General features: G+C 42.7%; 1 protein-coding gene and 1 pseudogene across 5 annotated transcripts in view; one reads left to right on the top strand and one right to left on the bottom strand.

The window, feature by feature from the left end:
- CMTR1 (cap methyltransferase 1) overlaps positions 1–26868 on the bottom strand; it is a 50665-nt gene that overhangs the window by 15980 nt on the left and 7817 nt on the right. For 3 of the 5 annotated variants that reach the window (XM_053905071.1, XM_053905072.1, XM_053905070.1), the window contains 11 exons: positions 23077–23228; positions 21352–21510; positions 18358–18450; positions 16878–16949; positions 15687–15781; positions 15502–15574; positions 10446–10644; positions 9539–9657; positions 7159–7255; positions 6705–6837; positions 5813–5992 (listed from right to left, as the gene is read on the bottom strand). In XM_053905071.1, coding sequence (XP_053761046.1) covers positions 5813–5992; positions 6705–6837; positions 7159–7255; positions 9539–9657; positions 10446–10644; positions 15502–15574; positions 15687–15781; positions 16878–16949; positions 18358–18450; positions 21352–21510; positions 23077–23228 — 1372 coding nt within the window. The remainder of the gene's footprint in view (positions 1–5812; positions 5993–6704; positions 6838–7158; positions 7256–9538; positions 9658–10445; positions 10645–15501; positions 15575–15686; positions 15782–16877; positions 16950–18357; positions 18451–21351; positions 21511–23076; positions 23229–26868) is intronic. The other 2 variants (XM_053905073.1, XM_053905074.1) reach the window with 2 other exon arrangements.
- LOC109271552 (cytochrome c oxidase subunit 6A1, mitochondrial-like) lies at positions 25983–26457 on the top strand (annotated as a pseudogene).

The following is a 26868-nucleotide window of genomic DNA, read 5'->3' on the forward strand; positions in this document are numbered from 1 at the left end:
CTAACAAAAAGAAAAAACTGATAAGCTGGATTTCATTATCAAAAATTAAAAGTTCTAGGCATCCAAACTGGAAAAAAAAAAAAAAGTAAAATTATCTCAGTTCACAGACAGCATAATCTTTCATGCAAAAAAAACCCTAAAAATTCCACCAAAAACTATTACAACTAATAATCAAATCTGGCCAATTTGCAGGATACAAAATCAACACACAAAAACCAGTCATTTCTACACAATAATGAATAATCTGAAAGGATGAAGAAAATAACTCCATTTACAATAGCATCAGAAAGAATAAAATACTCAGAAATAAACTAAAGAAGTGTAAGACTTGTACACTAAAAGCTACAAATCACTGCTGACAAAAATGGAAAAAGACATAAATGGAAAGACATCCTGTGATCATGGATTGGAAGACTCAATATTGTTAACAAGACAATATTATCTAAAGCAATCTACAGATTCAATGTAATCCCTTTCAAAATCCCAAAGGCAATTTTTGTGAAAATGGAAAAACCCATCCTAAAATTCATATGGAATCTCAAGGGGCCCCATAGCCAGAACAATCTTGAACGAGAAAAACAAACTGAAGGTCTCATATTTCCTAGTTTCAAAACTTACTACAAAGCTAGAATAATCACAACTGTGGTACTGGCATAAAGATAGGCATACAGAACCAAAGGTACAGAATAGACAGCCCAGAAGTAAACCTCTGCATATATGATCAAATGATTTTCAACAAGGGTACCAAAACCATTTCATGAGGAAAGAATAGTCTTTTCAACAAATGGTGCTGGGAAAACTGGTTGTCTACATGCAAATGTATGAAGTTGGACCCTTACTTTATAACATCTACAAAAATTAACTCAAAATGGATCAAAGACCTAAAGATGAGAGCTAAAAGTATAAAACACTTCGAAAAAAGCACAGTGGAAAGTTTCATGATGCTGGATTCAGCAATGATTTCCTGAATATTACACCAAAAGCATAAACAATAAAAGAAAAAAAAGAAATTGAACCACATCAAATTAAAATCTGTGCACTGAAGGACACAATCAATGCAGGAAAAAAAACACATAATGAGAGAAAATATTTTCAAATCATATATCTGATGAGGGATTAACATCCAGAATATTAATAAAGAATCCTACCATTTGACAATGAAAAACACCAATTTAAAAATAGGCAAAGGACTAGATAGAATAAGTATTTCTCCAAAGATACACAAACAGCCCGATACGAAAATATACTCAATATCAAAACTCAAAACTACAATGAGACACCACCTCACACCCATTAGGAGGGCTATTATCCAAAAAAAACAAAAACAGAAACAAAAACAGAGAGACAACAACGGGTGTTGGTGAGAATGTGGAGAAACTGGAACCCTTGAGCATGACTGTTGGTAACGTGAAATAGGCCAAGTGTTGTAAAAAATAGTATGGCAGTTGTAGCTGCACCATTTTAAGCACAATTACCATAGGATCCAACAACTCCACTAAGTGTATACAAGAAAGAACTGAAAGCAGGGGCTCAGTTACTTGCACACCAATATTCAAAGCAGTATTATTCACAGGAGCTAAAATGTGGGGACAATCCAAATATCCAACAACAGATGAATGGGTAAACAAAATGTGGTGTGTGTGGGTGTGTGTGTGTGTGTGTGTGTGTGTGTGGAATATTATTTAGCCCTAAAAGGAATGGAATTCTGACACATGCTACAACATGATATAAACCTTAAAAACATTATGCGAAGTGAAATAAGCCAGACACAAAAGAACAAATATCGTTATGATTTCACTTATATGAGGTACCTAGAACAGGCAAATTCATCGAGCTTCAAGGTGGGAGAAATGGGGAGTTATTGTTTAATGGGTACAGAATTTCTGTTTTGGATGATTAAAACATTCTGGAAATATACAGTGATGATGGCTGCACAACAATGTGAATGTATTTAATGCCAGTGAATTATACATTTTTTTTTTTTAACATTTATTCATTTTTGAGAGACACAGAGACAGGGAGTGAGCATGGGAGGGGCAGAGAGAGGGAGACAAAATCTGAAATAGGCTCCAGGCTCCGAGCTGTCAGCACAGAGCCCGACGTGGGGCTCAAACCCACAAACTGTGAGATCATGACCTGAGCTGAAGTCAGACACTTAACCGACTGAGCCACCCAGGTGCCCCAGAATTACACATTTTAAAAATAGAGGCACCTGGGTGGCTCAGTTGGTTAAACCTCCAACTTCGGCTCACGTCATAATCTCACGGTTTGTGGGTTCAAGCCCCACCCCACGGTCGGCTCTGTGCTGACAGCTCGGGGCCTAGAGCCTGCTTCGGATTCTGTGTGTGTGTGTGTGTGTGTGTGTGTGTGTGTGTGTATGTGTGTGTGTGTGTGTCTCTCTCTGCCCTCCCCTGTTTGCACTCTCTCTCAAAAATAAACAAATAAAAAGGGTCAAAGTAGGGGGCACCTGGGTGAGTTGGAGCCCTGCAACGGGCTTTGTGCTGTCAGCAGGCTCTGTACAGAGCCTGCTTGGGATTCTCTCTCCCTCTCTCTCTCTCTCTCTCTCTCTGGCCCTCCCCTACTTATTTATATTCTCTCTCAAAATAAATAAACTTAAAAAAAACTTTTTTTAACTTCTGTTTATCAAAATATACCATTAAGAAAATGAATAGGCATGTCACACATTAGGACAAAATATTCACAACACACATATTTGAAATCAGACTTGTATTCAAAATATAGAAAATAGAAAATATATTACAATTTAATAAAAAGAGGGGCACCTGGGTGACTCAGTCAGTTGAGCGTCTGACTCTTGATTTTGCTCAGGTCATGATCCTAGGGTTACGGGATTGAGTCCCATGTCAGCCTCCATGCTGAGCATGGAGCCTGCTTGGGATTCTCTTTCCCCAGCTTGTGCTCTCACAAAAAAAGAAAAAAAAAAAAAAATCAACTTTTTTTAAAAAGTTTATTTATTTACTTTGCAAAAGTGAGGAAAGGGATAAGAAAGAGGGAGAGAGAGAATCCCAAGCAGGCTCCGCACTGAGAGTGTGGCTTGATCCCACAAACCGTGAGATCATGAGTCACATGTTCAACAGCCAATAAACACATGAAAAGAGGTTCAACGTCATTAGTCACCACAGATATACAAATCCAAACCACAATGAGATATCACTTCACAGAACTATTATCAAGAATAAAAAATAAAACAAGTTAAAAAAAAAAAAAAGAAACTGAAAACCAACCCCCCCTCCCCAAAAAAAGACAAGAAATAACAAGTGCTAGAGAGGATGTGGAGAAGAGAACCCTTGTGCAGTGATGGTAGGAATGTTAATTGGTACAGCCACTATGGAACACAGTATAGCATTTTCTCAGAAAATAAAGATATAAAACTACCACGGTCCAGCAATTCTTCTAGGTATTTATCAAAAGAAAACAAAAACACTAATTTGAAAAGACATATGTCCCCCTAGAGTCATCACACCATTATTTATAATAGCCAAAATGTGGAAGCAATCTGAATGTTCAACAGATGAATGGACAAATAAAATGTATATATACAATGGAATATTACTTGGCCACAAAAAAGAATGAAATCTTATTATTTCCAACAATATGGATGGATCTAGAGGATATTATGCTATGTGAAATAAGTCAAAATAAGAAAAAGACAAAAACACTTATACGTAGAATCTAAAACACAAAACAAATTAACAAATAAAACAAAACAGAAACAGACTTACAGAGAACCAACTGATGGTTGCCAGGAGGGAAAGAGCGGAGGGGGAATGGACAAAATAGGTGAAGGAGATTAAGTGGTGCAAGTGGTACAATCTTCCAGTTAAATAAATGAGAGACGGGAATGTAACATATAGCACAGGGAATATAGTTAACAATATCGTAACAACTTTATATGGTAACAGATGGTAACTAGACTTATTGTAGTTACCATTTCATATATGTATATAAATGCTGAATCACTATGTTGTACTCCTGAAACTAACACAGGTACTTAATTAACTATACACACACACACACACACACACACACACATAAACAAAAATAGAACCCCCCACCAGAATAGCTAAAATGAAAAAGACTAACAATACCAAATGTTGGCAAAGATGTAGAACAATCAGAATTCTCACACTCTGCTACAGGGAATATAAACTCATATAAGCACTTGAGAAAACTGTATGGCATTATTAAAAAGTACTCATCTAACCTATGACCTACAATTTCCACTCTTGGGTATTTATCTAAGAAAGGTGAAAACATTTGTCCACCAAAATCGCTGTACAAGAATGTTTTAGCAGCTTTATTCAGAATAGCCCCAAACTGGAAATAAAGTGTCCATTAACAGAAGAATAAATTTGGTATGCCCATACAATGGAATACTATTCAGCAATAAAGAGGAACAAACTAACACCACATGAGAGAATCTCAAAAATGTTACGGTAAGGAAAAAAGACAAATTAAACAAAAAACAGACACATAAGTGTGTATGTATATATGATTCCACTTACACTAAGTTCTAGAATGGGCAAAATCAGCCTAAGATAAAAATCAGAAGAGTGGTTACTTCCAGGTTGACTAGGTAGGGGCACAAAGAAATTTCCTGAGGTTGATTGTTTTTTTTTAATCTTAATAGGAATGTAGGCTATATGAAGATATGCATTTGTCAAAAATACACATAAGATCTGCATTTCAATTATGGAATTATCCATCAATCTTTAAAAAAAAAAAAAGCAAACTGATTCATTGTAGGTCTGCTTAAACACTGCACTATTGGGAGCACTGCAGAGTCCAGTTCCGCCATGCGTCCACACACATTCATAGCAGATGGCAGCACGGTTCAGCAAACAGAAATGTTACAAAGCCCTGGCGTTGCTGACTCTAGACCAGTTCCCGGACCTGTTTCCTCATGTATAACATGCCGAAGCTTAGTGTCTTCTCCACCGTGGTGCCTAGCATTACCATCAAGATGAAAGCGCTGATGTGGCAGTACTGTGCAAAGTTAAAACACTGTAGGATGGTGGGCAAATGGGTAAAGACGTTCTATCCTTCTGTGATTCTCCAGGGCCACCTATACGTTCAAACTTCCATGGGAGACAGGATTATACCCTTAGAAATGACACCAACACCTGTTTGGCCCTGTGAGAAAGCACTTCTACTGATCCACTGTTACTATACAACTCTCCAACTTACCTCAAAAAATTTTTCTCCAAGTTTTCCCTTAGAAAACTGAGTCAACTGTCAACTTTAAATTATTACCAATAACAAGAAGGGGGCAGAAACCAAAAAAAGGCTTAAAACAAACAAACAAACAAAAAAAACCCCAGCATTCAGATCACGCATCTAAAGAATTCATGAACTGGCAAAAAAGTTTTATTACCAGAAATTTCCAAAGCATGTTGCATATTTGCTTTCTAGCCATCTCCTGTTTCCAAACAGGGAGTTTCACAAGGCAACAATCATGATGGCTTTTCACAAACAGAAGCAAATAGAGTTACTCCTGCCTCCAGGGACCGGGCAAGGCTGCTCTCTATCAGGTTCCACTATCATATTCAGGCTCCCATGGGCAGGGCAACACCAACCAGGTTCCCACTGGCCACCCTAGGGACAGGGCATGGGAGTAGGACAAGGGTCCCCAAGGTCCCCCACGTCCCAGAGAGCCCTGGAACAAGCACACCAATCCTAGTTACCAATGTTGGGAATCGACAAAGTGATACTAAGAGCCATTCAGTCCTTCAATCTCTGGTCTTCCTTGATAACTACAGTGGTATCAGCAAAAAACACTGGGTTTGCTTACCTCTCATTGGACCGTATCATGTAGTCAGTAAATTCATGGTCTCCCTTGATTACCTCCAAGGGGACCACAAGGTTGACATCAGAATCAGTGTTCCGCAGCTGGTTGAGTTTAATATTGACTGAGAAGAGGTAATCGCGCACGTCATCTATGCCCACCTTCAGGCCCTTGCACACCACATACCTGGCAGAAGATACCCTGTCACTCCACTGAGCAAGGGCTTCTCCCCCACATTCCTCCTCCCCAAACTCCTTGCTGAGTCATAAAGCTAAAGAATCTTAAGTCTATGCACAAAGAACAGTACCAATTCTGTGCTGCAAAAGTTCAATTCAATTCCTTCCTTTTTATGTTGGGCTATATTTCTACTCTCTGTGGCAGTGGTTCCCAACTGCCCGGTGCCAGGCTGGCTGTATCACTGTCACTAGGCAGTCTGTTAAATTACAGACCTTGTCAATCAGACTCCCCAGGAACAGGGCCCAGAAATCTGTGTTTTTAACAAGCCACCTAGCAATTCAGACTGGCCACATCTTCTCTCATGTCATGCATGAGCACTGTGTCCCAACTAGGATGCCAACAGTGCCTCTGGTTGGTGGCCCTCCTGCCCTGGCCCAGCCCATAGGTGCCCCTTTTCACTTTCTCTTTCCCGGACCAAGCCAAGGATCCCCGACCTAAGTGTGAGGAATAAGGTTTGTAGAGAAGGAGGCAGAAGTTGCACTGACACACCACAGAACCAGTAAGATCCAAATCTTGACTCCTCTTGGCTCTAATCACTTCCTTAAAATCAGGGTTTTAATGTAGCTTGAGTACAAGCTTGAGTAGTTATGCCAGAGAGCTGCACTTTTCTGTTCTAACATTTAGTCAACTAGTCTGATTAGAATGGAGAGGAAGGCTTTACCTCTCGGAGTTGGCAGGACGGCTGGTAATCGGCTTAAAGAGACACACTCGTTCAAAGCAGCAGTACAGCAGGTAGATGAGCCCCACGCTGAACGGTGTGAACAGGTCAAAGGTTTTACAGATGAAGTGGCCTCCTAGATTAGAGTGAAGACACCAACAGCCGTCAGTGGGCTCTGACCCAGTGGTAAGGTAGTCTGAAGGAGTAAATGTGACAAAGCCAGGGACCCAGCGCTCAGGTCCATTAAAAGAGGCAATTTAAGGGGTAGTCTCAGTTTTAGAGGGGACTCTGGGGGATTCTATTGCACTAACTTCCCTAAATTCCTCATTTAGCCAACTGACACCTGATTTAAGCAGGTTTTTTTTTTTTTTTCTTACTCCAAAACCCCATACGTGCTCGTGTCCAAACAGGGCCTCTAGCGGACCCCAGGCTGGGGAGACACCTGAGGAAGCGTTACCTGTTCGGACAACAGACAGCGCCATGAGGAACTGACAGAGCAGCAGCTGCTTGCTGAGGATCTCTTGCAGGTTCTCCTGTCCCTCCACTGAGAAACCCTGAAATGAGAGTATAAGAATCGGGAGTAGGAAAGAGTAGTGATGAGGACCTCGTTCATCCCTACTACATCTTCATTAAGATTTCCTGAAGCGTTTCCATTGATTTCCACCATCAGACTGATAAAAAATACAGCTCAGCATTTAGATTATTTTCACAGTCATATGGCTCCTCGCAGACGGAGCCAGTACCAGGACCCAGGCCTGACTCCTAGCACAGGGCCACTCTTCTGCTCCATCACTCCCAGGGGATACAACCAAGACTACTTTTCCAAGGAGATGGTCCAGAAAATTTTAAAACCCATTTGGGAACCCAGGGGAAGAGTAAGGCAGGGCAGAGGCAAAATACTGGCTGGTCACAGGCCAACTACAAGATAGGAAACAGAATGCCCTGGTCAGTCCAAGACCCTGAGAGTGGTGTGAATACTCTGCCTGGGCTTAGCCACTGTTCAGGCCCCAGGATGGTGATAGGTGAAAAGTTAACACAACTGACAGTCACAGTAATCTCGTTCTCTGCTAACCAAAACCCCCTTCCTGTCTCAAGACCTTGGAGCCTCTCCCTCTAGCTGGCAGGGTCTCTGGCCAGGGTGTTTGTTAAAAGAATGTGCCTTGCCACCCCTGGAGTGGTCTCCCTCTCTGTGAGATACCAACAGGGAGCAGAGAGCCAAGCTCGCACAGAAGTAAAGGAGACTAGGAGTTGGAGGAGGGGGGAGAGGAGAGTTGTTTAATGACTACAGAGTTTCAATTTTACAAAAAGGAAAAAAGCATGGAAATCTGTTTCACAAAAATTTGAACATACTCAACACTACTGAACTTAAAAATGGTTGCAATGGGGGGGCGCCTGGGTGGCTCAGTCAGTTGAGAGTCCAACTCTTGATTCTGGCTCAGATCATGATCCCAGGGTCGTGGGATCAGGCCCTGCATTGTGTTCCACGCTGAACATGGAGCCTGCTTGGGATTCTCTCTCTCTCTCTCTCTCTCTCTCTCTCTCTCTCTCTCTCTCTCCCTCCCTCCCTCCCTCCCTCCCTCTGCCCTGTTTGCACTCTCTCTCAAATAAAAAAATTAAAAACAATTTAAAAAAAATTTTTAATGGCTGAGATGGTAAATTGTATGTGTGTTGTTGTTGTTTTAACAATAACTTTCTTAAAATGTAAAGGACGCTGATGACTGTTAAGCTGGCACCAGCCAGGCCAGGTCCCTCTGCCTCAGTCCTACAAAGGTAATAGCTAAATGACTCAGAATCAGAAATTATTTAACAATGTCCTCCAGATTTGTAGATGTTTCTCAAAATGCATGCCTGTTCACAGAGTCAAATAAATAAATAAATAAATATCCCAAGTCATCAGGCTCCAATGCCCAAACAGAAAGACAATCCTTGAGTTTGTGCTCTAGCTGCCACAATGCAACAACAGCCCCCCAAGCACTATCAGACCCTCACATCTGCTCAGCTGGAGCAGCCCCTCCCTCTTCTCCCCCAAGCCTATCTGCTGTTCCCTGCCATGCACGGTGCTGTGGAAAGCCAAGGCATCTTCAGAGCCTATGCTGACATCCTACACACTTTCACCTTTCCACATGGTTACTGCTTGAGAGGCCACCCAAGGAGCTCTAGAGGCTCTTCTCAATTCTAGCCATGTGACCCTGGAGCAACTGCCACATTCTGTCTTTCCTCTTAGTGAGTGGTGGCTTCCTCCAAAAAAGACTACCTGCAGCATCAGATTTCTAGGTGAGAAAGCTACAGTGGGCTCCCCTCTGTGCCTCAAGCAGCTGCCCGAAGAACAAGGTTCCTTGAATATTCACTTCAGCCCAGTCACTGACAGGGCTTCCAGTGGATTCCCCTGAGCCACTGCCTTTGGTTATGTGGTCATCTTCAGCCCATCCAGAGGCTTAGGTATGGTCATGTAAGGACAGCCTCTACCAGGAGCCACACCCAGGTGACCAACGATGGAAATGTTCTTTCCAGTCAGTTTTACGTAGTCCATCTTAGTCATGGTTCTCCCCTACCATTTCTCACAGCCAACCGAGGCCCTTCGAAGAAGTGAGCTCAGAAGGTCCACTTGCTCTAAGCAAAGGTGTCCACAAAATCACAGCATTGACAAAGTTATCATTGAAAATATGTGCAGAAAGAATAAAAAAATGCATCACATATCCCTACTATCTGAATAGTGAACTACCATTTTCTAGGGCAGCCAAAAGGACCAAGTAAAATAAAACAAAACAAAAGCAACTCTCAAGCTTCTAACATGATAAATCCTTAAAGCATCGCTCTATGGAGAACAGATCACCTACCCCATCAGCCATCAGAAAGTGGACACCCTTGCGATCTGTGTTATCCAGGACAAAATTCCGAAAAGCAGTGATGTTCTCTGGGCGGGTAATATCCCCATCTCCATCGATGCCACCCTCACCTGGCAGGACACAAGATTCACATTTAGCTCATCTGCCCTGTGGATCCCAGGAGCCGGAACACAAGCTCTCTGGGACTGTGAACACAGGTTCTCCTCAAGGACCTGGAGAAAAGGCCCTGTGAGGAGCAACTCAATGCAGGATCCATCCTGCAAGGCTGCCTTACAGTGATGGACCAAGAGGCAAAAACAGGGCCTGTTGTGATAAAGCAGAATTCAAAAAGAGTTGTCCAGCCAAGAGTCATCAATTGAAGTAGAGGGCCTTCCTCTTCAAGACTCAAGTTGTGTTTAAAGCACCTATATTTAGGAACCAACATCCACTTTTAAATAAGAACTGTTAAGAAAGAACTTGGGACTTTCTGCCAAATCACAACAATCAAGAAAGAGTGGAGGGGACTGCTGTGGGGCTGCTGAGCTGTCCGTTATCCAGTGAATTCCACACCCCGTGCACAGGCTGGAGATGGGCATGGAGTTTGTATTTGTTAATAACCCTGTCATTTCTCAGCTGGAGATCAGGCAGTTTCATTATCTCCTGTCACCACAAGAGAAGAAAAGGGGAATTAATATGGTTTTGATGAGAGTTTGCCTAGTGGAGTGTTTAACCTGTATCCTACAGGCCTGGGGTAAAAAGGGAAGGTCTAGAGGGAACGGAGATCTTCAGGACAAGGACTGGAAACCCCAGGCTGAGAGACCTAGGAAAGAAAGCATGCCAAGTAGATAATAACTGCATCTGACCTAAAGTCCCCACAGAGGACTCTCTCAAAGCCCATCACCCTCCTCCATGTTCCTACCATAGTAGGGTTCGAAGAGCTCACTGGAGGCCGAGTAGAAGTCCTCCAGCTTGAAGTCATTTGGGCCCTTCAGAGTCATTCCAAAGCCCTTCGCATGCCACTTCTTCCTCCACAGCACATACTCAGAAAAACCGCCTGGGCCTGCGCAGACGTCAGCAAAGTACAGAAGCTCAGCTTCCCGGTCCTTTACCAGTGGTTTCTGCAAAGGTAAGTGGAGGACAGGGGAGGAAGGGAAAAAGTCTGGCTCAACGGGCAACAGGAAGGAGAATGCAGGGGGGTAAAACGAGCCTTTCAGCAAGCGGAGTGCAGAACTCCCGCCAGGGCCACGACACCCAGGATATGTATCCTCTGTGATCATCACCCCCTGGAGTTGCCCATTCGTGCTTCAAGATACCCCTAATGCCTTTCAACTACATGGCCTGGCTCAGACTCCTAATAAAAACATCTTAATGGGAATCTGAGTATTCGTTTTTATTTCTGAGTCCTTTTCTTACCATATCCTGCCTCTAAGAGTCCCATTGAGCAGAACAGATGCTGTATCCCCCACTTACAGACAGGGAAAAAAGACACCAAGACACAAAGCAACCTGTTCATAGCCTGTGTGCAACAAAGCTCAATCAGAATCCAGTTGGCCTGACTGCTGGACTCCGGTCTTCCTATCCAAAGTCTGAGAGGTCAGGGTTCCTGGGTGGCTTAGTCGGTTGAGTGTCTGACTTCGGCTCAGGTCATGATCTCACAGCTTGTGAGTTCGAGCCCCGTGTCGGGTTCTGTGCTGACAGCTCAGAGCCTGAAGCCTGCTTCAGATTGTGTCTCCCTCTCTCTTTGCCTCTCTCTCTCTCTCTCTCTCTCTCTCTCTCAACCATAAATAAAAAACATTAAGAAAACAAACAAAAACAAAGTCTGAGAGGCTTTAACATGTCTCCCTCCTGGTCACAGGGCCTACCTTTCCAAACCATAGCCTTTGCTTCCCTTCTCCCCTTCCTTCTTGGTTCTCCCTATTTTTTTCCAATTAACTTTTTATCTTGGAATAATTTTAGATTTACAAAAAAGTTGCAAAGACAGAGTTCTCATATACTCTTCATCCAGATTCCAATTTTGTTAGCATCTTACAAAATCTGTCAAAATTAAGAAACCAACACTGGTACACTGCTATTAACTAAATTCAACTTGATTCATATTTCACTAGAGTCCTTGTTTTGTTCCAAGATCCAGTCCAATATATCACAGTGCTTTGAGTCTCCTCCTTTTATGCACTCCCTTCTTCTCCTGCCTTTGCCCCTCTGCTAGCCAGGAGTACGGGGCAGTGCAGAGCTGGAGGCTGACAAGGCAGAGGGGGAAGGAGACACTGGCATGGAGCTTCCAGGCAGCCCCCAGGGTACCCACCCACACCTTAGGAATAACTAAATTACAACAAGTATTTGAATTTTTGCTGGATTATAGTTTTTAACCCTCCAGTAGCTTTTAACCCTTAATCTGAAATTTACGCTGAACCAGCACTGGCCCATATTGCGTTTATCTTTTACACACCTGGCCCTGGAGGGTGAATTCTACTTGTTCCGACCTGGCTCCAAGGCAGAAGGGATATACCACCTGCACACTGGTGACAACAAGAGGTTGAGCTCTAGAGCAGGTAACTAGAGGACCCTGAGGAACATCCAGCTAGAAGGAGCTTAGGCAGCTCAGCCTTCCCTCTCCATAGGTTTGTCTTGGCTGAGTACTTATCCAGAGTTCTGTAACTGCTAGATAAAGATCAGAAAGCTTTCAGGGAAAGAGCTGTAAGAAAGAAATGGAAAATACTAATGTTCACAATCTAGTCACTTTCTGGGCGAAAAGGGCCTAGCCTCTGATGATAGCTATCCTGCTTAACCAAAACAGTTGAAGAAGTCTCTGGACTTTAGCTAAAAATAAACTTCATCATCCTAAGACAAGCCTACCCAGGCATGCTGAGATGTATCAGTTCCTTCTCTTCTTTCCCACCAATCGGCCTCAGTATTCTTCCTTTCTGAGCCATCAATTATTCATATTTTTGGATTATATTCACTTGCACACATACAAAAAAGGCCTAATGGCATTTGCTGAGAACATTATGTAGCATTTTCTAGGCAGCCCAGTGGTAATGAGGCAGGGGTCACAAGTTTAAGGCCTGCACACACTGGAAAGAGGAAAAACAATGTTTCTCATCACTGGCTATGCCCTAGCCCCAGGCTCTAGGCTCTCCAGGTGAGCCACTGGCCCAAAGGAAGACCAGGCAGAGGAAGGAAAATGAATCAGTGAAAGAATCTCACCTCCAAAAAGAGCACTTAAGTATGATCTCCATCTGTGATTTCAAGACCTCACAGGTCATGGCCAGAAGGTCTTTTCATAGAAAGGACAGCTGGAGTTCTCACCTCTGCCACTTACTGGCTGCGCAGTTAAGGGCAAGCATAAGATTTATGCCTCTAAGCTCACATTCCCTCAACTGTAAACTGGGATTAATGTAACTAATTTCTCAAGGCTGTTGTAGGATTAAAGTATCATATGTCAAAGATCTTTATAAACTGTAAATACTAAATGTAAGATGACACAACATTCAACTGATCAACTTCCTTGGAGTCAAAACTCTTGTCTTTTCCCATCTTTTTCCTTTTCCAATGCCTAGTGCAGTACTCCACACTCAGTAGGCACTTTATAAGTGCTATCTAATTTCCTCTAAGATAGCACTGAAACTTAAAGATCTACATTCAATTTTTGTCTCCTGAGGCTACACAATGTTTACTACCTCAGCAATACCCCCAGGCACACAGAGCCTGCACATAACGTGCTAGCATATACCCAAAGAATCTTAAACTCTCTTCTTTCCCTTATCTCTTCCAATTCATATTTACAATTTGTTTCCCTAGTCTCTTTTCTCCTTTTACCACAACCCACAGAACCAGAAACCCAGTAAAAAAATTCACAGTCCCCTCTGCTTCCCACCTCGAACCTCCTCACACCTATCTAAGCTTCAAGTTCTCCATGCTCTTATTCTAAAGTTTGTGTGATCCCAGAGCCACTGAGATTCTAGCAAACCCAGTGTGTGTCTGGACCTTCAGCCACTCCCATCTCTGCTGGGGATTGCTCTGGAGTGTCTCTGCTCGCCTGAAAAACACACCAAGACTACTGGGCTTGGCTATCACTCTGGTCCTCAGGGGAAAACAGAGATGAAAAGAGGGAAGAAAACACTAGGGGCTGGAGAAAAATCCCTTTTTATAGCAGAGTGTAGAGAAACATCTCAGAAAGGGCAATTCTCCGTGGCCACTAACAATCAATTCAGGTCAAGAAGCTGCCTGAAGCGTTACAAACACAGTTGCCTTTTCCTATGTAACTAACATCTCCACCCTTGACCTGAATGGTACAACCCTGGCGCCTACTTCATTTTCCTGACAGCAAAAGACAATAACCAGATACCAGCTGCTGGAGGCGTTTACATTCAAAAGCCCAAAATGATGCTGTGACTTCCCATCAGCTTGACAGAGCTCCTCTGCCAGGCAGGGGTTTAAAGGAAATCATTTGGAACTCAGAAAATTAAACCAACATTATATCAACCTAATTTTCTCAAGATGCTAATTCCAAGAGCCCTTTTGTGCTGCCTGCTGGTCCTGGCAAACAGGGAGGGAGACCTGGGAGAGAGAAATGACTACAGGCTGGAGGGGTCTACATGCCAGTTTTGCCAGCATTGAGGGAAGCAGTAAGGGAGGTGGAGCTGAAACACTAAAAAACTTGGAAGATAAGTTCCTTTAGCAGGTGGATAATCATGGGGCCTATTGGAAGGACAGAGTGTGAAGCAGAAACAGGTTTGGGAACAGCTGGCTGCTGACCCTTCACTGTCAAAGAGAACTAACTTTCTAGGACCGGGCAAAAATGCTTTGAAACCCTAAAGGAAATGCCAGAATGAAATTTCCTTTTTTCTTTCTCTATAATTATTGTGTGTCTGGGTTCAGATAAATGAGATGTAGCAAAGTAGAAAATCATTCTGCTCTACCACTTCTTGAGAAGGGCCAAAATCTAATAATTATGATCCCACGCAAAGCTGGTTCAGAAAGGCAGAAAGGGAGAGTGGCCACATCTGAAATCACAGATCTTAGATCTGGAACAAACCTTAAGGGCCTTTGGTCCAACCCTCTGGCAGGTTAGTAGGACTAATTCCAGAGATGAGGCAGCCGAGCCCCAAAGAAGGGATGAACTTAAGTGACACTACTTGCGATGGACGTTCTGTACTTCCTGCCCCCTGCGACCCCTCACTGAAAAACACAGCCTAGATTTTCAGACGTGATACTGATTTTAAATAGACCAGTGAAAGGACCCAGATGCCCACATTTCATTCAACACTCACATCACATTTGCCAGAGCACTCCCTTCTCATACCAGCAGCAGCACTGAAGTCAGACGATATCACAAATTTGAATTTGGAAAATAAGCTCACTGTAAGGACTACATACTCACCCTTACCACTCCACCTCATCCATGGTAGGAAGGCAGCAGTCTAAAGCTCCCTGGCCGCAGCTGCCCTCCACACACCAATGAGCCCAGAAAGGCTTTACAAGCATCTCAACCCTGCACCCTTACCAGTTCTTAAATCCACCAGAACATCCGGAACCTAAGTGCCACGGGGGAAGGGATCACATCTATCTCATTTAAAATTATATTCCTGGTACCTGGCACATAGTAGGATAAATACATGTTTACCGGATGCAGGAGGAGGGCCCACGCCCTATCTCATAGCCTCACCTCCCTGCTCCCTAGGCCTGTAGGTAGCACAACTGCCGACTTTGCCCAGAAATGTCCCTTTGCCACTGCTGCAAGCCCTGCCCTCCTCCACTTGGGGTGGGCAGGAGGATCTGCAGAGTTGGGGGCTGGAACTCTGGGCCTGAAGCCCTAGGCACAACTGCCTTGTGGAGCATCCCTGGGATTTTGAGGAGCTCCAAGCAAAATCTATCTCTACCACATAGCAGGAATACTCTCTTAGCATTGCACGAATGGCAATTTCTGGGCCGCTGAAGCTTAAGCTATAAATTCACACACAGAATCTTGTTCTCACCCCACAAGAGTCCCGCGGATTTGTAAACATGCGATCAAACACAAAATCCATGTTAGCCATCTTCATTGCCGCCCTGCAACAAAGACAGAAAAGTGCAACTCAGTACACCAGATGTATGGAAAGCTGAGGCTCAGATGAAATGTGCAACAGTACATATCAGGGCAGGGGAGGGGAACGTCGCAAACCTGTTTAGGAAGAAGACTCCACGGATCATTTCGTAGGGATTAGCCCGGGTCCGAGCTCGCCGCATCTCCTCCCCATCCAGGACATCAAACACACTCTGCCCAGAGACAATCAGAACCTCGAGGTGAGCATCACCCTCCAGGATGGGACAGGGGACTCAAGTGCTAGAGGAGCCCAACTCAGCCCTCTGAGGAGGTAGAATACTGCTGCATCTCAGCTCTGAAACGACCGGTTGTGTGACCCCAGACAAGTTGCCCAATCACTCTGACCCTCCACTATCTCACCTATTAAGTGGAAAAGAGAAAATGTAAGCACATCCCTGCATGGTAAGTGGTTAATAAATGGCACCTGTGGTTATGCAGAAAGCCACCTGTTGGCATCACAAATCCTTAGAGCAAATCTGTTTCTCCACTCCAACAGCAACTTTCCAGGGACCAGAATTCTGATGTTGAGCTCACTCAGAGAGGGCAAACAAACCAAGACCAGTGTTTTCTGATGGCACCTAATGCACAACGGAGACCCCTTCTTCTTTCTCCCAATTTTTTCCCTGGGGAACAAAAAGCCTCATTTCACCTGAGTTCCAGTCACCTTAAGGATATTCCCAACCCTCTGCCGGCAAAAAACATAAGTTCAGTGAGGCTGGTCTGAGGTATTACTTCTTCTCCAACCCATTTCTTCCTCAGAGGTTCCCTGGCTCATTCTGCCCCAGGCAATGTACTTCCTGACACAAAATCACTCCAAAAGTATCAAGGAGAGGCTAACATTCACCCAGCGTGTCATGAGCTTCACGTGGATTATTTCATTTAATTCTCATAACAATCCTGGAAAGTATTCTCTTCCCATTTTATAGATGGGGAAACTCAAACTCAGAGCAGCTAAAGCAACTGGCCCAAGGTCACACAACAAAAAAAACCTGAAAAACAAGGATTTGAATTCAGGTCTGATGGTAAAGAACGGACCCACTGAGTTGTTAAGTGAATCCTTTCCCGGCTACTGACCACAGGGACAGCGCACTACTGCAGGGAACCAGGAAAAAGGATACTATCTCAGAGAAATGTAGCAAGACACACATCTGATCTCCAGGAAAAACCTCAGCTAAACTTCAGCCCCACAACCAATTCAAAAGAACTGGAAGAGCCCAGAACATCCCCTCACACAAGGTTTTCAACCCCAGCTCTAGCCACAGGCCTTACCTTACACTGCAACACACTGTGAAGCAGCTCTTCCCCACAAAACTCTGTCTCATCTTCAATAATCATCTTTCTCTATAGAAAGAAGAAAACAATCAATAACGACCACGTGTGACTGCATTTAGGGGAATGAATGGAGAAACGAGGGTTCCAAGTGAGTAGAGCAAGAAGGGGCTTGAGTGTCTGCCAAGGAACATCAATCCCTGGGGGAAGGGAAAGAGAAAACCTTAAATCCCTCTGGCTACACTCCAGATGGCTGTGAGATGAAGCAGCCCCCTGGGTGCTCTGACTAGAGCACCATATGGATATAAGACTCATGAATGCTGAGGCTGAGAAAAGCAAACAGGAAGGAAACGTTCAAGCTGTCTGCCCCCAGAGCACGGAGGCAGACGGATGGGGACCACCCTAAATGACAGAAGCCTGTTCTTCCTTCAACCAGGAAGCCTCCTGATCGATGATGAGTACAAAGGCAGGACACCAGGCACCAGGTAGGAGCTGGTAGCATCAGAGAAGACAAGTGTTCAAGAGACCTTCACATGGGTGTCAAATCCAACCTCAGGTCTGAGTGAGGCTACCTCTAAACCAACGATGCTCAGACTTGGGTGTTCTCAGGTTTTACACACTTCAAAATCACTGAGGACCCCAAAGAGCTTTTGTTTATGTGGGGGATATATACGTATCAACATTATTAGAAATTAAAACTGAGAAAATGCTAAAATGTCATTCAGTGTAAAAAAGCAATACATTGTGTTAACATAACATATTTATGAAAAGTAACTATATTTCCCCAAAAAACTTTTAATGAGTGGCACTATTTTCCATTTTTACAAATCTCTTAATATCTGGCTAGATTCTCCTCTCTACATTTACATTCAATTGGTTGTGGTGCAGCCTCTGGAAGACCCCACTGGACACTTATGAGAGAATGAGTGAAAAGACAAGTAACTTTCCAGTACCATTATGAAAATAACTGTGACCCTGCAGAGCCCCTGAAAGGGTCCTGGAGATCCCCAGGGGGCCCTACACTTTGAGAACTGTTCTCCAGACCATACTGATTTGGTGGCTATCTACTTTATTCTTACAATTTTCCAGAAGGAGATTAAACAAATTCCCTCTGTAACAACTCCCTCATTATTTTCTGAGGACAGGGACGGTGTCTTTTCATCTACCTGGAACAGTGCCCAGCAGTGACCAGAATATACACAAATGTATAATCAGCTACTCTAAAAAGCATCCATGAGGAAGACAGAAGTTATGCATTTTGTGCTGCCTTGCAAGTTAAATGACTAGGAGAAAAAAACCTTGTCACATCTCCTAGGGGAATATCTGTAAAGCCCTTGACACACCATCTTGACACAGCTTTACTCTTGCCAGAATGGCAGATTTACATTTTTCTTAAACTATGAGTATACATACTAGACTCAAGGAGAAAAGTCAGGAGATAAGTGCCAATAATTCAGGGTGTATTTTCCTGAAATCCTACCTTTCCCACAACCATCCAATCACTCATTTCCTGAGTGTCAGGAATTTCAGTGGTACATTCTGGAAACCATGACACCTGCTCACAGGCACTGGGCTACAAACAAAAAAGAGGCAAGTAAGTCAAGTAAAACAACCCCTTAGGGCTATGCCCCAACTCATTAGGGTTTCCCCCAAAACAATCAAAAGGGACTCAGACAAGACTAGGAAGGGTCCCTTCAGAAAGCTGAGACCAAATGCAGTGGTCAGACATGAGAATTGAGAGTCATGATGCTAAAGTTTAACTTCTGAAGGCCAGCAACAATTCTAGTTTGAATCTCTAGAAACTTCCCAAAACTTCAAAGTTTCTTTTATTTGTTCCAATGTTATTTCAAAAATACATACTATGGGCTAAGTACTCAGAATGCAGTTAAAAAGACATGGTCCTTGACCCAAGGGGCCTACAATCAGAGCAGTAGGGACACAGGGAAGCACACATAGGATATAAGTCTATGAAAAGGTAATTATACCAGGAAGACCCAATGGCAATGTGTCTCACCTCCTGATGCCTTTCAAAGTGTTATGAACAAATAAGATTCTTCACCTATTCATTCCAAAGCCGAAACTGGCACCTCAATGGTGTATTCTCTTAATTTTTCAATTACATTATACATTAGAAATATCTTCAGTCCTGTTTTTTTTTTTTTTTTAAGATTTTATTTATTTTTAAGTAATCTCTTCACCCCACGTCGGGCTTGAACTCACAACCCAAGATCGAGAGTCGCGTGCTCCGCTGACTGAGCCAGCCAGGCACCCCTCTGTGGTCCTTTTAAAAACTACTGATAGCTAGGCCCCACCCTAAGAGTATATAATTCTATCAGTCTGAGGCAGAATCTGGTTCTAAGTACATTTTTAGCTGTCCCCAAATGATTCTAATGTCCAACCAGGACTACATTCACTGGATTATAAAACCTAAACAGGTGGCTAACCTGCGTGGCAACACTACACACTGCCTCCCAAGCAAGTGTGGAGAAGAGACTCACCACTGCAAACTGAAGCAATGTGATTAAAGGCAATATTCCATGCTCTGAAAAGCATAAAATGGTAACGCAATGCAAGGTCATGAGAGCAAGCCAACCATCAACTAGAGAGAGAAAGTTTCAAAGAAAAATTACTGAAGCCTTTTGTCAATGAATCTGGCAGTGAATCATGGCTTCCCCTCCTCCCCCCACCCCGGTCAAATCCATTTGTAAATGGTTATACATTATAAACTCTAGGGGGAAGAAAACTCACATACACTTGGCATGTCCTTTTGGAGAAAAGAAGCAGACTCAATCTCCCCACAGAAGTGCGAACATTAAGGGCAAAAATAGACCGCAAAGAGGACTTTGTCCGAAGGGTCAAACCTTGCATTCCACATTCCTGGGCTGCAGCAGGTACCAAGCACTTTCTCTGCAGCGACTCCAGGATTGGACAGTCACCCCAAGGCAACCCAGACTCATCTACCTTAAAGAAGTGGACACCAACTAATAGGCCAAACTCTTAAACAATAGGGCATCTCTTTTAAGAGAAAAACTGAATCACAGTAAGTGATAATTAGGACAGCCTTGCCTCAGAAAGGAATTTCAATAGCCTGTGTCCATTAAAAACAGAGATCTTACAGGCAAATTTGAGATTCTGAGTTAAGTTAGTTCTCATTCTGCCCCACTAAGAGAATCAAATCAAGACTCTTTACTGGTTTTCATACAAATGAAGACATGGAAAGCACCAAGTATTTCTGAGGTAAAAACCTCTATCTAGCACCCAATTACAAATATTTACCCTATTCTGCACTGTGTCATCTGCTATTCTGCTGGTCTCGTCTCCTCACAACTACAAGGCAACACAGCAGGACCACCTCCAGAAACCATTAGCTCCTGACTTGTCAGCGTCTTATTCTGAAGCCTTATTAGGCTTTTATCATGTGCATTCACGAGAGTTCTTTCCTGAACTGGAATATCAGGGAGACAAAATATCAATTCTCCAGAGTTCAGAGCCACATGTGAAGCTCAACTACAGCAACTAGGTAGAAGACTAGACATTTGTGTTCTATTTTCTCTAGTTTCAACTCCGTAATGGTAATATTTCATTATTATTTTTAGTTGCTTTTATCACATCTACTTCAAATCCTCTGTGAAATACGATAGGACACAAATAAACGAATAAAAATAAAATCTCAACATCATCTGTGCCATGAAAAAGGACAGGAGTCTCTTTTGGTAGTTGGGGTTAGAACAACTGGTACCCAACCAGATAAGCAGACCAAACAGTAACTTATGGAGTATAAACAAACACCTACATAGGTAGAGATGGGGTGTCATAAACCCATAGAGGTGCAAGACCTTAGAGGGCATCTAATCCAGTCACTCACACAATGGGTAAACGGGTCCTCATTCAGCGCCTCTGAATCCTTTCAGCAGAGAGAGGGACCTCACTATCTCATGAGGTACCTTAACCACTAGTGGAAAAGTATACCTATTTATTAAAGTTCTTTGTGGGAGCACGTGGGTGGCTCAAGTCGATTAAGCATCTGACTTCGGCTCAGGTCATGATCTCACAGCTTGTGAGTTCAAGCCCCGCGTAGGGCTCTGTGCTGACAGCTCAAAGCCTGGAACTTGCTTTGGATTCTGTGTCTCCCTCTCTCTCTGCCCCTCCCCACTCACTGTCTCTGTCTCCGTCTCTCTCTCTCTCTCAAAAAATAAACGTTAAAAACAATTTTTTTAAGCTCTTTGTGAAGTCAAACTCTGTCTTCCAGCATCTTCTACCCACCGGTCCTTAATAGAAAACAAACCCACATCCTATCATATCTCCCTCAGTATATCTCTTCTGTTTCCATTATGGACATCCCCAGTACAAGTCCATGTAAAAAAAACCAGTTCCAATCCCCACTGCCTCTGGAGACTTCTAATTTGTTAATATGGCTACTTAAGGCCACGTATACAAATTGGCTTTCCTGTCTCCTCCTCCCCTCACCAGTTACCTCTGGCTCATCTCGCCAGTCCACATTCAGCTCTTGATCAAAACCTTGCAGGGTCAGACCCAGGCCTCTTCGACCTTTTTGATTAGAGGCCTCAACGATGTCCTTCCGACCCTGGCTGTATTTACCCAATCCTTCACCTTCCCTGAAGCCCATCTTGGCCTGAAAAAGAAATAAGATAGAGCATTTATATAAATAAACAGATAATAAGGGAGCACTTCTATAAACAGACATTTACTTAGCCCCTATCACGTGTCAGACATTGTGCTAAGCTCTGAAAAAACATCAATGAGTAAGGCCTGAAGTTTTCCTTTAGGAAAGGCCTAATGAAGAAAATAAGCATAAAAAGTAACTGCAGTTTAACTGCGGGTCCAGTGGCTGTCTATTCTGGAGGTGAAAGTCTAGGGCAACCAGAAGCTGGATAAAGGAGAAGGAACCTCATAGCTGTAATTAAAAGCACCAAGAGCACTTAACAAATCTCATTGGACATTTGCACAACTACCCTTCCAGCTAATTTGTCTGATTAACTGAAACGTAGCTCTAGAGTAGAGTTGATAAAGAGAACGTAATTTAAAATGGAAACGCTTCAAGCAGCAACTCTACCTTACTCTCAGCCACTCAAACAGCCTTACCAGGTAAAGACAGTGAGGGCTTGCAGGAGCCCACTTAATCAAGATATCAACTGAAAAATCACTTCATGTAACACTGAGGTATGGAAGGTACCATAAGATACTGGACAGGAATGTTTTTTAAATGTCACCATTGTCCATAAGCTCACACTAATCCCCTGAGTCATTGGGCCCAGTTATATGCCCCCAAAATCAGAAACCCAAATCCCAAACCCAAGCACCCTTATCTAATAAAAGAACCCCAGTCCTAAGAAAACATAGTTCCTCCTTGAGGGTCTATATTCCCTTTGGAAGGAGCATTACCAACTCAAGAACTGGACAGAATTCCTACAGCAGCCACAAATCTCTCCCCAGGTCAAAAAGGCTGACTGAGCTACAAACCTCCCCATTGTCCACTTCCCCAAAGTTTGTGGCCCCCCAGACTAGAATCCAGACTATGACTTCAGAAGTTGCAGTTCTTACTCTTAAATGAATCCAAAAGAAAATGGAGGGGTTAACTATAATATTAATATTTCTAGTCAGAAAGCAAACTTGAATTTCCCTAACCTTTGTGCACTAACGTTTGATAAGGAAAGCAAGCAGGTCTTCCTGGTCGCTTTCCTTCTTCTGATATATCAATGGAGTATAGAAATTGGGAAGGAGAACCGGACCTTCTTTCGAAATAATATAAAAGACTGTTCTGCTCCCACTTATTTTAGGCATCTGAGAGTGAGCAGGATTTTAGTCATTTCTCTTGAGATTACTCACTAGAGCAAAAATTCACAGCATGAAGCCTCTTTACCCATCCACACACATCTATGTGTAGGGAAGTATGTTCACATGTACTTACAATAAGCTCTCATTACTAGGGAGACCAAAGAGTGATCCAGCTCTGGACAGGACAGAAGAAGCAGGCTTGTGCAGCCACTTACCATGGATGATTCAAATGTGACAGATAGTTCTATTAAGAAGGGGGCCACGCTCTCTCTACTAAATTTCAGTGGCTGAAAAGCAGAGGAAAAACTCATGCCCTAGCTTTCCTTCTTTTCATACCAATACAATTTCCCTTCTCTTACTCTGCTGGTGGAGCTTTAGAAACCCAACCCGAGTACTGACATACCATAAGCTTCTGGGAGACACTATTATACATGGAATAGCGAGAAGAAGTTCCCTCCACAAGGGAGTCTGCTTTGAACGCATCATCAAAAGAGTCAGAGCTGTGTTGCTTCCCCTCAGTCTCACTGTCGGACCCACTTAGGCTCGTGGTAGATGCTGGAAAAGAAGAAAAGAAACTGTTTAGGTGAGCTTATGGCACGAAGTATCCTCTAGAAGTCCAGGTTTCATTTATTCAACTAGTGTTCAGTTTATGCATCGCACACATAAAGTTCATTAAATGACCCAGGGTCAAACGTATTCTCTACCTCTTACTATGTTAACGTGAGCAAGTCACTCAAAGTTCCTAATAGTACTTGACACACGACGGGAGCTCAGAAATAACAGGTGTCCTTTCCCATCCTTTCAATTTCTCCCCCACAAAACTGAGATGATAATACCTACCTCATGGGGTTATATGAAAGTTAAATGAAACCAGTGTTTGGAAGTACACTGTCAAATATAAAATGTATTTATTGAAATTTTATTTGTTTATTATTTGAACGTCAACTTCCAAACACTGATACCTAGCTCCATTTTCAACAATTTTATCATGGGACTAACAGTTTCTGATTGCTTAATCTCCTGGTTTCCTCTGTTTTCACAGTCCTTCAAACATATAGGTAAGAGGGCAGATCCACAGCACTGCCCCAGAGAAGAGGTAGAAGAAGAGCAAGGGAAGAGAAGGGTGGGAAGAAGGAAAAAGAGCAGGAAGGGGGAAAAGAAAGGAAGGACAGGGAAGAAGAAAGGTGCTTATGCAGCAGCATCAACTAAGGCAAACAGCAGAGGAGCTACACCTAAATGCTTCAGGAGGAAGCTGGTGGCCTAAATAAGCTAAACCATTATCTTCATGGTCAACCACCTCGTTACCAAAGGACTCCAAATAAGATCCACCTTAGCAGCTGCCAGAAGTGGTCGGTTACCTGTGTCCTGGCTCAAAGTGGGATGACTCACACTCTATTCACTATGTCTGTCTGGCTCTTACCCTCTCTTTTATAGATACATGAATTTCTTAAATTGAAAGCGATTTCAACCTGATGTAATTTTATTCAGGTAGTTTCTCAGACAAACCCAACCAAATTTGGAAATGGACCGTATCTCAAAAACTTATCGATTTCTGCATATTCCCATTGAAAATGGTATAAATTGCAAGCCAGGAAGAATGCAAGACAGAAAATGAGGGTGGTGGTGTCTAATCTCATCCCAAGGCTTGAGATGTTGTACAGTGCTCAACGGTATACACATTTCATTAATAAGTAACTGTACTTATTTAAGAATAAAATAAAAAAATTTTTTTCCAGTTTACATGTATTATGCTTTCAAACATGTACTAGTTGTTACACTAGAAATGCTTGTTACTTAGACCTAAATATTAATAACACAAACTTTTAGTTATTTCTTTTGGTCTAGGAGCATGGTGAAAAAAGTTAAGGGAACACTGAGGGTGCCAAGAATCAAAAAAAAAAACACTTGGGAGTCTCTGCTCTATGTACTGAAATGAACAGATCACCAGGACATACTGTCAAATGAGTAACAGAAGAGCTAGACCATATGCATGACACATGGCATCCTAAGTCTATACTAAAGAGAAAATAAGAATATATATTTATATTTCTTGTAATTGCACAAAGAGCTTTTGGAAGGAAAGATGTACAAAAAGACCAATAAAAGTGATTATCCACATATGTGGAGATGAGACATGGAGACAGAATGCCAAAATGATTACTTGGAACAAGTGAAAGACATGACATTTGATTTACATTTTATATCACTGGAGTTTATACTTACTATCTTTTTATATTTTTGATTTATGAACCATGTGAATATATTACCTATTAAAATTTAAAATAAATGTGAAAAAGAAAGTGACTGACACAATTCTCTTAAGGAAGAAAGGAAGTCCCGGAGAAGAGATGCGGAGTCAAAGCCTGGCTGCTTGTTAAGGAAAGGCACTCGGGTAAAACAATTCTTCAAAAACCCAAGATGGTTACTATTCAGGTATTCGTAACTTGCAATGACGTCATAATTCTAAAGCCTATCTGCACTGATCCGCCCACTTCCCCATGAGAACACAAACTCACTAAGGGTGAACATTTGAGAAGAGCCAAGCCTTCCTCCAGCACCCCAGGCCTGATGCTCCCTCCCACCGGGCCCCAGCAGCAGCAGCAGCAGCACTATCAGCCCAGCACTCATCACAAATACTAGGACAGGGTCACTCCCAGAGAGCAAGAACTGTGTCACACTCCACATCCCATCTCCAACACCTGGACTGAATCTTTCCATTTAACAAAAATTAAGTACTCACTGCAGTGAATTTAAAAAAAAATTTTAAGCCTTGATTTATGGTCTTAATGTATTAACTACGAATACATTTGTCTATAGAATGAGACATGTACAAAGTAATCTAGAAATTGCAACATAAATTTTCCCTTCAATAGTTTCATATAGAGGAGAAAACTTGAAAATAGTAATACCCACGGGACAAAATGTACAGTATTGCCAAGAATGGCTTCATGTCTCACTTAGGTACATTTAACTTTGTTTTACCGTTAAAACTCTGACAAAGATGGTTTTTAAAAAAGCTGCTTTATGACCTAATGCCATAAAAATTTTTTAAATTAAGTCTTTAAACTTTTTTTTAAAAAAGGTTAAGTAAGAACAAAAAGTTTAAGCATGAGTGTGAAATGCCTATACCTTAACAGAGAATTGGGCCTTCCTTGGACTATTAACAAAGCCCATTCCCCCACCCCTCCCACCAGTAGGCTGAAATAGGACATGTGTCAGATCTGTCAGAAAACAAAACACTGGTATTGTTTAATTGATCAGACAACTCTGGTTCAGAACCTGTTCTATAAAAGGTCCATGCTATATATAATGGGGCACTCCCCTAAAGTAATAACTCTACCCTCAGAGTTTAAAAATCAGATAGCTAAGGTCCTGGTTGAAAATGGTGGCAGCAGCTGGGTACAGGTTTCTAGGCCACTGGGTTGGTCCAGGGCACAACTGGGGTGGTCCATGTCAGATGGCACACATGGCAAGGAAGGCTCAGCCTGCACGTGTAAGGCCCTCACCTACTCTGTAGGGCTCCCCAGTGTGGAAGTGAGCATGCTGAACATCTTCCTGAAGTCATCTCATGGAGAGCACGAGAGATTGGGAGTTCATCACCTACCCCCATTTCCACATCAGGTCCAAGCCCTTTCCGTGGGGAGATGGTAATCATACTCTATTCCATAACTCTCACATGAATTCACTTCCCACTAGCTATGAAGATGAATAAAGAGAACCTGGACCACTGCCCCGTGGGGACCACAGCACTGGTTTAGACCATGACTCAGCACAAGGACCAGAAAAGGATATAGGACCTTAAGCCCACCTTCCTTACTTGTATCAGATGATGACTGGTACACTGATCTTGAGTCCCTTTGCTTATGGCAGGGGATGGCTTAAATAAATAACTTAGATTGGTCCATGAAAAAAAAAATTTAATAATAATAAATAAAAATCAGATAACTAAATATGCATTTCTTTTCTTTCAAGGATATAGCATTTTGCAAAATAAAGAAAAGTCCTGTGAACATGTTTGAAAAAAATAGAATAAACTTAAAACCAACATTCTGGTTCCTAAGCAGTTAGCAAGGAGAAATTTTGGTTGAGAACGTCCTGTATGAGAGGTTATCAAATCTACCCTTTCCTCTTAAGGTTTCTCCAATTCTCTCAAAAAGGAACTGACTTGCTTACACAGACCAATGCAGCACATGTC

The sequence above is a fragment of the Panthera pardus genome, unplaced genomic scaffold (assembly GCF_024362965.1).
Source record: "Panthera pardus isolate Hobbes unplaced genomic scaffold, ASM2436296v1 HiC_scaffold_17, whole genome shotgun sequence".
In the NCBI taxonomy this organism is placed as follows: domain Eukaryota; kingdom Metazoa; phylum Chordata; class Mammalia; order Carnivora; family Felidae; genus Panthera; species Panthera pardus.